Source organism: Gymnoscopelus microlampas, assembly GCF_963454915.1.
Source record: "Gymnoscopelus microlampas genome assembly, chromosome: 13".
In the NCBI taxonomy this organism is placed as follows: domain Eukaryota; kingdom Metazoa; phylum Chordata; class Actinopteri; order Myctophiformes; family Myctophidae; genus Gymnoscopelus; species Gymnoscopelus microlampas.
Window position 1 is genome coordinate 3,816,814 of NC_139950.1, and position 12,241 is coordinate 3,829,054.

Consider the following 12,241-nt stretch of genomic DNA (forward strand, 5'->3'; position numbering starts at 1 on the left):
CAAAAATGATATTTTTGCCTAAGTCAGCTCCTCATGACACTGGCCACCTCTGGTAAAATCGCCCATCTCCTAATTGAAAAGGATCATGCTATTCCCGCCCCTTTTAGTGTAATGGCCTAACTCCCTAGTGTGACTTAGGCCAAAATAGGCCTTTTTTTGGCCCAAGTCACTTGTTTTTGTGACTTAGGCCAAAGGAATTGGCAAAGGATTTTGAAGTCAGGATTAATCCTATTTAAACCTATTTAAATCTCTTATGTTACATAACTGACAGACAGTGTTATTTCTATTCAAATAGTCATAATTTCTTATAAACATTTTGGGTGAAATGATTAAGAAATATCCTATAGTTTTGTTTTGGATCAGTTTTTTTATTTTTTCCTGAAAAACTTTTTTAAAAAAATGACTTTAGGCCAATAGTTTAGCAAGGCGACGAAAAGGTAAAATACATCTTGCTTCTGTATAAGTTCTGGGAATCCGGCCTGACAACTTGTGCCAGAGTCTGTGGACATTCAATGAGCTGATCTTCTTCTGTAGTTGTTAAGTACTTTTGGAATTAAAGCATAATGATATTGTCTTTAATTCTACTGTCCTCATATCAAACTAATAACAAATTACTAAGTTACTTCAAAATAAAACAAAATAAAATGAAGAAAAATCAATCAATCAATGAATTCATCACTCAATCAATCAATATTTCCTACATTACTGAATGCATGGTCAGGGAGCCCATGCAATACCTTCACGGTCCACGGATGACCAGTTAAAATCCCTTTAATATAGGACAAGTAAAATTATGAAGACAGATATCATATTGTGTTGGGGGGGGGGGGTAAATATATTAAATACACACACACGCACACACACACACACACACACACACACACACACACACACACACACACACACACACACACACACACACACACACACACACACACAAAACAATTTAAGGTAATAAGCCTACATGTTGTATTTTTGTTGTTGTTGACAGTGGTCATCCTGTTGCACTTTCTGCAACTGTAAGTTACTTACTGTAACACACACGCACACGTGCATGTACCCCACACACACACACACACACACACACACACACACACACACACACACACACACACACACACACACACACACACACACACACACACACACACATATTCAGTCAGCTTTTGTGTAACACCACATCAATATTCCTTGGGGGCAACATTTTGATAAGACAAGCTGTTGTAATCCTACAGTTACAGATCCCCTAACAGCACTCTCAGAGTTAAATTAACAAACTCAATTTGACTCTGTAGAAGAATAGCTGCTAATATTATTTGTTAAAAATCGATCGTAAAGTATACAAAAGTACATTTTACTTTTATATACTTTATTGATCGATTTTAACACTTATAATATTCATAATAATATCATTAATATAGCCTACTCTTTTGGTTTTGTCCATCTGTAGTTCTGAGTCAGGACATCCCCCACATATTCGCTATTACTCTGTTTGAGGAGCACATCTACTGGACAGAGTGGCAGACCAAATCCATCTACAGAGCCCACAAAACTCAGGGTACCAAGAAGACCAGGCTCATCAGCACCCCGGAACAACCAAATGACATCCACGTCTACCACCCAGATAGGCAGCCCGAGGGTCTGTACCACTTACTGGACCCTATTTTGTGTGTCTTAAGTACCAGGTCTTATGCCTTCACTTAAGACCTGGAGGCGTGGCCAATGCTGTTTGGCCACTCAAAACAGCATTGGCCATGCCTCCAGATCATAAGTTAAGTCATAAGACCTGGTACTCAAGAGACGCAAAATAGGGCCCACTGTATTCATGGCATTGTGTGGCTTAGTGTGAAAAACACTCAAATCCCCATAGTATTTTTGAGTAATCTGCATGAAACATCCTACACTCTCTAAAATCCCAGCATAAGAAAAATGTGTACAACAAAACATGAGGCCTCAAGGAGCCAAAGAACATTGTAGTTTTATTATAATTGTATTCTTCTGCCCCTAACTGCATAACTGTGCATGTTTTCTCCACCCTGCAGTATCAGGTCACCCATGTCAGACCAACAATGGAGGCTGCAGTCACCTGTGTCTGCTCTCACCTGGAGGGAGATACAAGTGTGCCTGTCCTATCAACTCCTACTTGGCAGTTGACGGCAAGCAGTGCATGTCCAACTGCTCTGCCAGCCAGGTGATACACCTCGGGTTGACTTGTTTTACTCAGTATGACTTTATGTACCATGTCTGGTTTTGATACATTACTGATTCTAAAGATAAGCCTGTGTTTCTCCCATCAGTTTGCCTGTAAGAACTTGAAGTGCATTCCGCTCTCGTTGAAATGTGACATGACAGATGACTGCGGGGACAAGTCGGACGAACTTGCAGTCTGCCGTGAGTAGAGACAATTTTATGTTTTATTATTTTTAAGTTGGGAGGGACGGGACAATTCCAGAGCTGATCTCTTTTACCAAAACCAACGAAGAAGAATCCGTATTATTATTATAAAAATGTAATCATTCTAACACCATGACGTGGTTAATAAATGTTTCTTTGGGATGAACATGACACGTAAATTACTTATTAATTGATTATTAACGCAACTCACACCGCTAAGTAATGGAGCACGGATATTACCGTGTCCGTGGGTTGGGGGAGGGATCCGTGTATCCACTGGAACAATAACATTACAACCGCGATCAGCCATTTTGGAGCTATGGCCCGTTGAAAACGGGTGGTTTTCATCACCAAAAAAATAGAGCTGGGACTCGATTAAAAAAATCAATCTAATTAATTAGAGGCTTTGTAATTAATTAATCGCAATTAATCGCATTTTAATCACTTATTAATATTTGACCTGAGAACAGTGAAAAGCATTTTTTTTCAAATTCTTTGAGACTGGTCATTTGGCAGCCCATGATGCGACTGCTCCGTTCTGCTGCAGTGGCAGTGTAGCCTGGTATTACTGGATTGCTACTGTGGCTTTAACACAATTTAGGTTAAAAGAAAAAAAATCTACTGAGATTTTAAAATGTTCACATGTTGGTCCTAAATAATTCAATGCTTTACATAAAACAAACATTAATAACAGGTGAACCATTATTTTAATTATTTTCTATTTATTTGTTTTAATAATAACCTCTCTTTGCTAGCAGGGCCTGCATCTGTGGCACCGAATGTAGTGGTACCGATTACTCCACACGTAGTGGAACAGACTCATCCACACGTAGTGGCATGGATTGTAGGACCTGTTGTTGTGATTCTACTGACCGTCCTTCTGGCCCTGTTGTATCGTTACAGATTCAGAATATTCAATGGTGAGTACTACCACTATTAGATGGATTACATCTAGATTACAGTCACTGAGCAACTGTCCATGAAAGATACTGAGTAACACAGCAGAGCACAGCAAGGTAAAGGTTTTAGGTTTTACTGTATGTGCGATCTCCATCCATTCATCTTCAACCGCTTATCCGGAGTCGGGTTGCGGGGGCAACTGTTCCAGCAGAGAGCGCCAGACTTCCCTTTCCCGCACAACAATGGCCACTTCATCCTGGGAATCCTGAGGTGTTCCAAGGCCAGTGTGGAGATATAATCCCTCCATTTGGTCCTAGGTGTGCGAGGGGGTCTCCTCCCATTGAGTTGTGCAGTGAGGACCCCCTTAGGGAGACTCTCGGGAGGCATCCGTTGTTCCTTACTAGATGCCCGAACAACACAATATTATTTTTTTTCGGTCACTTCATGACCATAGGTGAGAGTAGGAATGAAGATTGAAGCTTTGCCGTCTGGCTCAGCATTCTTTTCATCAGTTTGTACTGCCCACTGCAGTATGGCCAGTCTGATCATTTTTAACCACTTAAATCCATCCAGCATCCATACATTTTTTTCACAGAAAATATTGTAGAAGCTCACAATGCGTCACGTCACGTTGGAATGCATTGTGAGCTTGTAGATCAGCTATTTGTACCTAATAAATTGAATGTAAAGCTAAAACATAAAAGTCACTATTATAGAGCCCTGATGAGGTACTCCAGTCAATCAAGTAAGGGGTTTAAGAGGTCAAGTGTTCACTCTATAATGACAAGTCCTTCTGACAAGTACAACTGGTTCTAATGTCAATCGAAATGAATGTATAACTTCATATTAAAAACAGACCTCCATTCATTAAACAATGAATGTCCTATTTGGAAGTACATTACATAAGTCTGTCAGGTGTGTTAGTTTTTACCTCTTTTACTGCCATGGACGCGTTAACGCATCCGTTGGTACTTGGTCCACAGTGCCATGGGCGCGTTTTTCTCACAAAACCAGGAGATAACGCGATCCAAAGATTTACTGCTCCATTCACTTCCTGGTTAAAGTATTTGTTAAATCCTGTATCTCGGCTCCTGTGTTTTACTATTCATTTTTAGCGAGACATGCTATTTTCAACGGCGTATAACAAGCGAACGGGAGGTCGCCATGACATTTTTGTGATTAGCAACCATCAGGGGATCATACTGGAGATACATATTCTGTGACTACTTGAAAAGGTGAAGAATGAAGAATGCTGGCACTGGGCAAACACAGCCAGAAATAAGTCTTGCAGTAAAAGAGTTACTAACCGTCACTCAACCAATGTGACACTGAAACAACCCACATAAATAAATAGCCAATTGACCACATTAATGCTTATTTACGCTTTCAGGTGACACAAACGTCAGATATGCAGACCTCATCCACTCTGATGAGAATGAACATGGTACAGTGTATACTTTTTTGAATGATCCAATACAATGATTTTACTCTAATTTAATTGTGTTTTACTGTGAATATTAATGTTAGGAAGTGTCCTTTTTTTAGGTTCAGATGTATCACTTGATTATCTAGAACTGTTTTGTGAACTGTCAGGTGATAAGAAGGCTTGTTAGCTGAGCTCTCCCTAGGTTGGCAGAGGGAGTGTGGAGCCCAGGATTACTTAGATAATTGGCACTGGGTGAAAAAAATGTGTTTACAAAATTGTGGGATAAACATTTGGGGGAGGAAAAAAATGTTTTAACACCCCCTGCTGAGCATAGTGACCTCTCAGTGGGTTGTGGGGTTGTGTTCTCTGACAGTTGCTCTGTTCACAGGACAGAGAACATTGTGATGTTTTTCGTATGTTTTTAGTTAGATTCTCAGACTTACAATGTTGTTAAAAACAGAAGAACACTCATATACTACACACTCACACTATAACTTACCCCTTCCTACCAGTCAGAAATTAAAGGTAGGGTAAGGGATTTATTTTTGAGTGGTGCCAGCCACTCCTACACTTGACCGTGTGTGTGGGTCCGTCTGTCCGTCCGTTTGAGCACGGCCTCAACAGCTGCAGCTGATTGCAACACAAGGATGCAACCAGTTACACTAATTCAAAGGCACTTCTTCACACTGGGTGTATTTTTTTTCTTAAAATAAAGCTTGCTTTATATTCTGATAGTAATCATTGCTATAGAGTGTTTGTTTAGTAACAGTCTCCCTGTCCCTCCAGCTCTTGATTAAACAGAAATTGCATTTTCAGGCCAGGGATACCAATTTGATCCAATCAAGAGAGAGAACTCACACAAATAAGTGAATTTGGAAATGATGACACAAAGAAGTGAGCTGACAAAATTGGAATTGGAACATTATAACATTGAAGCTGATAAATTGGTACTTTCTGATTGGCTGAAGATTTGCCACCCACCTGAACACTTATTTTCTGTTCATTAAAGAGCTGGAGAGATGCAGAGACCCATGCTACTGAACACACACTCTAAAGCAACACTTACTATCACAGTATGTTAATCCTTTTAACACACAAAAGACCAAAAGAAAATTTTAACAGCATTCAATCCGGGAACGCATAATGCGTCACTTTAGATTTTATTTGGCTATTGAAAAGTAGCAGATCTATATGTAGATCTGCTATTTTTGAAACATCTTGACAAATCGTGAATATAATGTTCTACAAATGTCTTCTAAATCCTATTTTTTTTTGTCGACAAAAACATATGTTTCTATATCAGTGGTGCTCCAACTTTTCCATGTCAAGGACCCCCAAAATGATATGTATTAGGCCGCGGACCCCCATCTCAAAATATGTTGTTCAGGGACAAAAGCTTTAAAACATAAATATATATTCAAAGATTTGCACACATTTTCAAGATTTTTCAAAAATAGCAGATCTACAAGCTCATAGCGCGGCACACTGAGCCGTGCTATGAGCTTGTAGATCTGCTATTTTTGAGTAGTCAAAGAAATCTAAAATATGACAGATGCGTTCCCGGTCTTAAAGGGTTAACCGAAAAGTATCACTTATCCTACCTTTAAATCTATGTCACCCACTAGAGTTAGTTTATCCACTGAACGTCAACTGACAATCTGACATGATGACGGGGTGGAGGTTCTTTCTTGGCCTAGTCGGAGTGTGTGTGCAAAGTTTCATGCCAATCGGACCATGTGCTTATGATGTGTAGTGGAAAATGTTATGCAAAACTACATTTGAAGAAAACACAAAATAACTAATAACTAATAACTCCTAACTCCACTTTTTTCATTTCCTGAAAAATGAACATTTTGGAGATGTATTAAATACAGACAAAATGCCAGACTACTGCATGTTCAGCGACAGAGTACCGTTTTAAAATGTTTACTTTGTTTCAGCTCTTTAGATAGAGACGTGAAGGACAACCCAACCCAACACGAGTGGATCGAGTGAAATGGATCTTCACCAATAAATGCCTCGGGTGGCACGGTGGTAAAGCGCCTGCCCACCACCGTGGAGGTTGTGGGTTCGAATCCACTGCGGTGCATCCGGCTTTGACGAGCGAACACAATTGGCCCGTGTTCGGGGGGAGGGAATCCGAGCGGGGAGGCTGATATGTTTATGTTAATTAAAGGATCCCCATTAGAGTCACATGAATGAGCCTCTAGTCTTCCTGGGGTCCTGAACAAAGCAAATACAATACAAATGTAAAAATACAAATAATAGTAAAATAAAAAATAAACAATACAAATAAAAATGAATACAAATTAACATTTTAAAATCAAATCCAACAATCCACTCAATTTAAACAAATAACAGTTACATACTTGACAAGTTACTTGCAAGGTATCTCTTGATTTGTTTTTTGAAAGTAATTTTGTTATGGATTGTACATGATGTTTTTGGGCAGAGCATTCCAGAGTTCTATTGACCTATATATACCAGTGAGTTTTTGAAAATGTGTTTTTGGTGCTGTTTTTGTTCTTAAATTACCAGAAGCTGCTCCTCTGGTGTTGTACCCATGTTCTGAAGTCATGTGTAACTGTTTAGCCAAGCTAGGCGGCTTATTGGTGCTAATAATGTTCCACAGTAGCATTTGAAGACTCACCGATAATTTCTGTTCAACCATTAGCCATGCCAGATGTTCATGCATATAGCTTATACTTGTCCTGTATGAACATCCTAGTGCCAGACGAGCCGCTTTATTCTGAGCAACCTGTAATTTTTTCAAATCAGATTTTGTAGCTGACGACCAGATTACAGGGCAATATTCTAAATTGGACAGAACTAAAGAATGAACCAGAACACTTCCTAGTCATCCCTATTCCTCTTCCCATTTTGATGACAATGGCCGCGTTTCCCAAACGAATTTGAGCTCCTGCGTAGCCTAGAAGCTGCGTAGGTGCCTCCACGCATCTGCGCAGTAGCAACCCCGCTGCGCACTATCTTCGTTAGTAGCAGCTGTGTGTGCCCAACGTCTCATCTAAATTGGCTTCAGTAGACACCATCTTCGTAGGTTCCGTTTCGTCTGTGCTAAAAACTACATTCGTGAGACAGCATGTGCGTGAAGAGATCCTGGACGTAGCCTACGTAAAGCCTACGTCAACTACGTAGTGCTATCCTACTATAGTTTAAACACCCTTTGCATACATATATCTATATATACAGGATTTTGCAAAAATACTAAGATAAAGTCGCACCTTTATCTAACTTACCTTTATATGAATTGGACACTTACATTTTTATAGGTACATTCTGTAATGTATTAAAATGCATTTTTTTAAGGTGACATTTCAATGATCTTAAATAAACACTGCGGCCATTGTTCGCCGTTCCAAAAAAATCAGAGGATAGAGGGGGCGTCCCCCTGCATGATTGACAGCTTAACGCGTAACGGGCGACGCCTCCCCCAAAAAACAGACATATATACAACAAACACACTGCGACATGCCGTGTTGATAGCTTGCAGATCTGTTATTTTGGGTAGGGCGAGCGGCTGCAGTGCTTCGTCCTCTATGCATGAACCCGAAGTTTACAAATCGTACTCTCACGGATAATCCGATCATCTAATAAAAATATTAAGCACATGCCAAGTTAACTAAAGGTATATAAATGATGCTGAGCTAAATATGTTTCCTTAATTTCGAAGTTTTATAGTTAAACGTTATGATGAAAGTGCAGTTCCTCTCACAAAGTGACAGCTGTTGCGCTCGGCGAGCGCAACAGCTCGCCATGTTTATGAATGGTTAAAACATCTTTTGAAAATAGCAGATCTACAAGCTCACAACGTGTCACAAGCTTGTAGATGCGCTGTTGCGCTCGCCGAGCGCAACAGCTGTCACTTTGTGAGAGGAACTGCACTTTCATCATAACGTTTAACTATAAAACTTCGAAATCAAGGAAACATATTTAGCTCAGCATCATTTATATACCTTTAGTTAACTTGGCATGTGCTTAATATTTTTATTAGATGATCGGATCATCCGTGAGAGTACGATTTGTAAACTTCGGGTTCATGCATAGAGGACGAAGCACTGCAGCCGCTCGCCCTTTTACGCACCGGCCCGGCCCGGCCGTAATATATATATATATATATATATATATATATATATATATATATATATATATATATATATATATATATATATATATATATATATATATATACACATACACATACACACGTGTGTGTGTGTGTGTGTGTGTGTGTGTGTGTGTGTGTGTGTGTGTGTGTGTGTGTGTGTGTGTGTCGGTCTTTTCATAGATTTCATTGAACGATGGGTGTTACACGCGGCCCAGGGCGCTCGTTACAAAATGCTTCGTAGGACAGTACTCCCCTCCTACTGTGGGCGGGGAGTATGCTGCGCGCATTCTGTCTCACGAATGTACTTTTACCACAATCGCAGCCAGTTTAGATGGCACGCAGGGGCACAACCACCTGCTACTAATGAGGGTAGAGCGTAGGTTTGGCCGAGTCCCAGCTGTGTAGGAGACGCTTGCGCAAGCTGCGTACGGCCACGCATGACCTGAAATCTACGTGCCTGCTATGGTACTGCGAAGCATGTGACGTCACACGTTAGACCCGTCGTCGGACCTGCGACGATGCTCTACGCACGAGCTCTTTGGGAAACCCGGCCAATATTGTTTATCTGTTTAGACCAAGATAAAGAGCTGTCAATAGTTACTCCCAGAAGTTGTATTGTGTTCACTTGTTCAATTTGTGTGGTACCAATTGACAGTTTTAACAGAGGATTCTTGCCCAACATAACGATAATAGGCTCTATGCACAGCAGCCATATTGTGAAGACATTCACAGGTGTTACCAATGACACTAATGAAGGCTCTGTTCCATTCTGGTCAAACAGAGTCAGGGTGCTGATATTATGCATAGTCCAGTTCTATATGTCCAAAAAAGAAGGTTTGTTCATTGTAAATGGTGTATTTATTAGGATTAGGAAAACTATACATTTTTGGAAACTTCAGAATATAACAAATCAGAAAATCCATGATTCCATTTGCGCAGAAGCCAATATGGTGGCCATCTTGGATTTCGCAAAATGGCAACCTTTAAATATTCGTTTTTCAATATCTCGACTTCTAGATTACGTAGGATCTGGATTCTAGTGGCTAAATCTACATTTTTAGGGTCAGGAAATCCAATGGTGCTAATTAAAAATATTTACAAATGCTTGATTCCTAGAATTCTTGATTTTGGGGGGGGGGAAATGAAAAATGTAATATTCGTTTTGCCACTATTTTGACTTCTAGATTACATAGGATCATGATTCAAGTGGTTAAATCTACATTTTTCAGGAAATCCAATGGTGCTAAGTAAAATCAGTGATCAATAGCACATATTTACATAACAATCTAGAATTGTAATATATGATTATCTGAAGAGACAGAGACAGATGATTTCTCTCATTGACACATGTATTTAGACAAACACAAACTGGACCAGTCTATACATCTTCCTCACTATCATCATTGCTGTCACTAGCCAATGTATCTTGACAGTCTTCATCATTTTGGCAGTCAGCAGTACACTGACATAGCTCCGTACGGGTGCAATACGTTAGTCCGACAGCGCATTCCTCCGACAGCGCATGCCTCCGACGTTTCCAATACTAACCCTATACCAAACCCGCACCCTAACCCTAACCGCACGCGGATGCCACATAGTCGGAGAAAAGGGATTATCGTATGCCTCCCCTCCGTACAGGGTAGCCCCACAAACATCTGAATGAAGAACAGTCTGCTTTACCATCTCAATGATTGCCTCTGGTGCTGGGAGGGACTCAGTTGTAACTGGTTTCAGCTGGCCGTCCTTGTCCTTGTAGTAGCCATTGTTGAGTGGGTCAAGGAACTCCTGCTGAGCAATGTGTGCCTGACTCACACTCTGGCCTGGATATGGACGCTTAGGACATGCTGCTTGAGAGCACCAAGGGTGGGTGGAAGCTTGTCCCCTTCTGCCATGTGTTTGCAGAATAGATGCCATCTCAGCTCAGGGATGTTTTCGATTTTTAATCCCCATACAAACGTAGCTACTGTAGTTAGTAGATCCTCTGTCACATCACTGGTTTGAGAAAGCATCTTCAGAGCCTCAAGGACATCACCAGCTTTGAGGTAGCTGTTCCACCAGGTAGGTTTGCCTATCCTAGAAAATCTCCCAGTGTTGTCTGCTCTCCTCGGTCTGCACCCAGAATTTTCCATATTGGTGCCACTTCCAAAATCTCAGATGTCAGTGTACTGCTGACTGCCAAAATGATGAAGACTGTCAAGATACATTGGCTAGTGACAGCAATGATGATAGTGAGTGATATTCTGCAAACACAAGGTAGAATGGGACAAGCTTCGACCCACCCTTGGTGCTCTCAAGCAGCATGTCCTAAGAGTCCACATTGCTCAGCAGGAGTTCCTTGACCCACTCAACAATGGCTACTACAAGGACAAGGACGGCCAGCTGAAACCAGTTACAACTGAGTCCCTCCCAGCACCAGAGGCAATCATTGAGATGGTCAGATGTCACTGTAAAGCAGACTGTTCTTCACTTAGATGGTCGTGCAGCTCTGTACTACCCTGTACGGAGCTATGTCAGTGTACTGCTGACTGCCAAAATGATGAAGACTGTCAAGATACATTGGCTAGTGACAGCAATGATGATAGTGAGGATGATGTATAGACTGGTCTAGTTTGTGTTTGTGTAAATAAATGACGCAACCTTGTGTCAATGAGAGAAATCATCTGTCTCTGTCTCTTCAGATAATCATATATTACAATTCTAGATTGTTATGTAAATATGTGCTATTGATCACTGATTTTAATTAGCACCATTGGATTTCCTGAAAAATGTAGATTTAACCACTTGAATCATGATCCTATGTAATCTAGAAGTCAAAATAGTGGAAAAACGAATATTACATTTTTTTCCCCAAAATCAAGGATTATGACCAAATCTGTGCCATTGATCATTTGTAAATATTTTTAATTAGCACCATTGGATTTCCTGACCCTAAAAATGTAGATTTAGCCACTAGAATCCAGATCCTACGTAATCTAGAAGTCGAGATATTGAAAAACGAATTTTCGCCATTTTGCAAAATCCAAGATGGCCACCATATTGGCTTCTGCGCAAATGGAATCATGGATTTTCTGATTTGTTATACTCTGAAGTTTCCAAAAATGTATAGTTTTCCTAATCCCCCGAAAATTTGAACGAAATTACATATAGAACTGGACTAGCATGTTGGCTCACTGGAATCACTCTGCTACACCTGTGGGTCTCATGGTTCCTTAAGGGGTTTCCGAATGGCCCCTTACGGGTGCGTAACACTGTGTGTAACTCTGTACAAACGGGTCCATTTGGTTCCATTTTTACACTCAGAGTTGTGGGGGTTGTGGAAATTGAAAAATCTGAGAACCACTGTGCTACACTAAATGGAACAGAGCCTTCATTAGTATCATTGGTAACACCTGTGA

The 12,241-nt window shown here is 40.5% G+C and overlaps 1 protein-coding gene across 1 annotated transcript in view; it reads left to right on the forward strand.

The window, feature by feature from the left end:
• Positions 1-7,660, forward strand: part of LOC311058153 (low-density lipoprotein receptor-related protein 4-like) — a gene marked incomplete at its 5' end in the record, with an annotated part of 72,226 nt that extends 64,566 nt beyond the window's left edge. Inside the window, 6 exons of the mRNA XM_084075491.1 lie at positions 1,451-1,639; positions 2,043-2,191; positions 2,298-2,391; positions 3,153-3,314; positions 4,685-4,738; positions 6,661-7,660. Coding sequence (XP_083931617.1) covers positions 1,451-1,639; positions 2,043-2,191; positions 2,298-2,391; positions 3,153-3,314; positions 4,685-4,738; positions 6,661-6,668 — 656 coding nt within the window. The 3' untranslated portion in view covers positions 6,669-7,660. The remainder of the gene's footprint in view (positions 1-1,450; positions 1,640-2,042; positions 2,192-2,297; positions 2,392-3,152; positions 3,315-4,684; positions 4,739-6,660) is intronic.
• Positions 7,661-12,241: the final 4,581 nt, after the last annotated feature.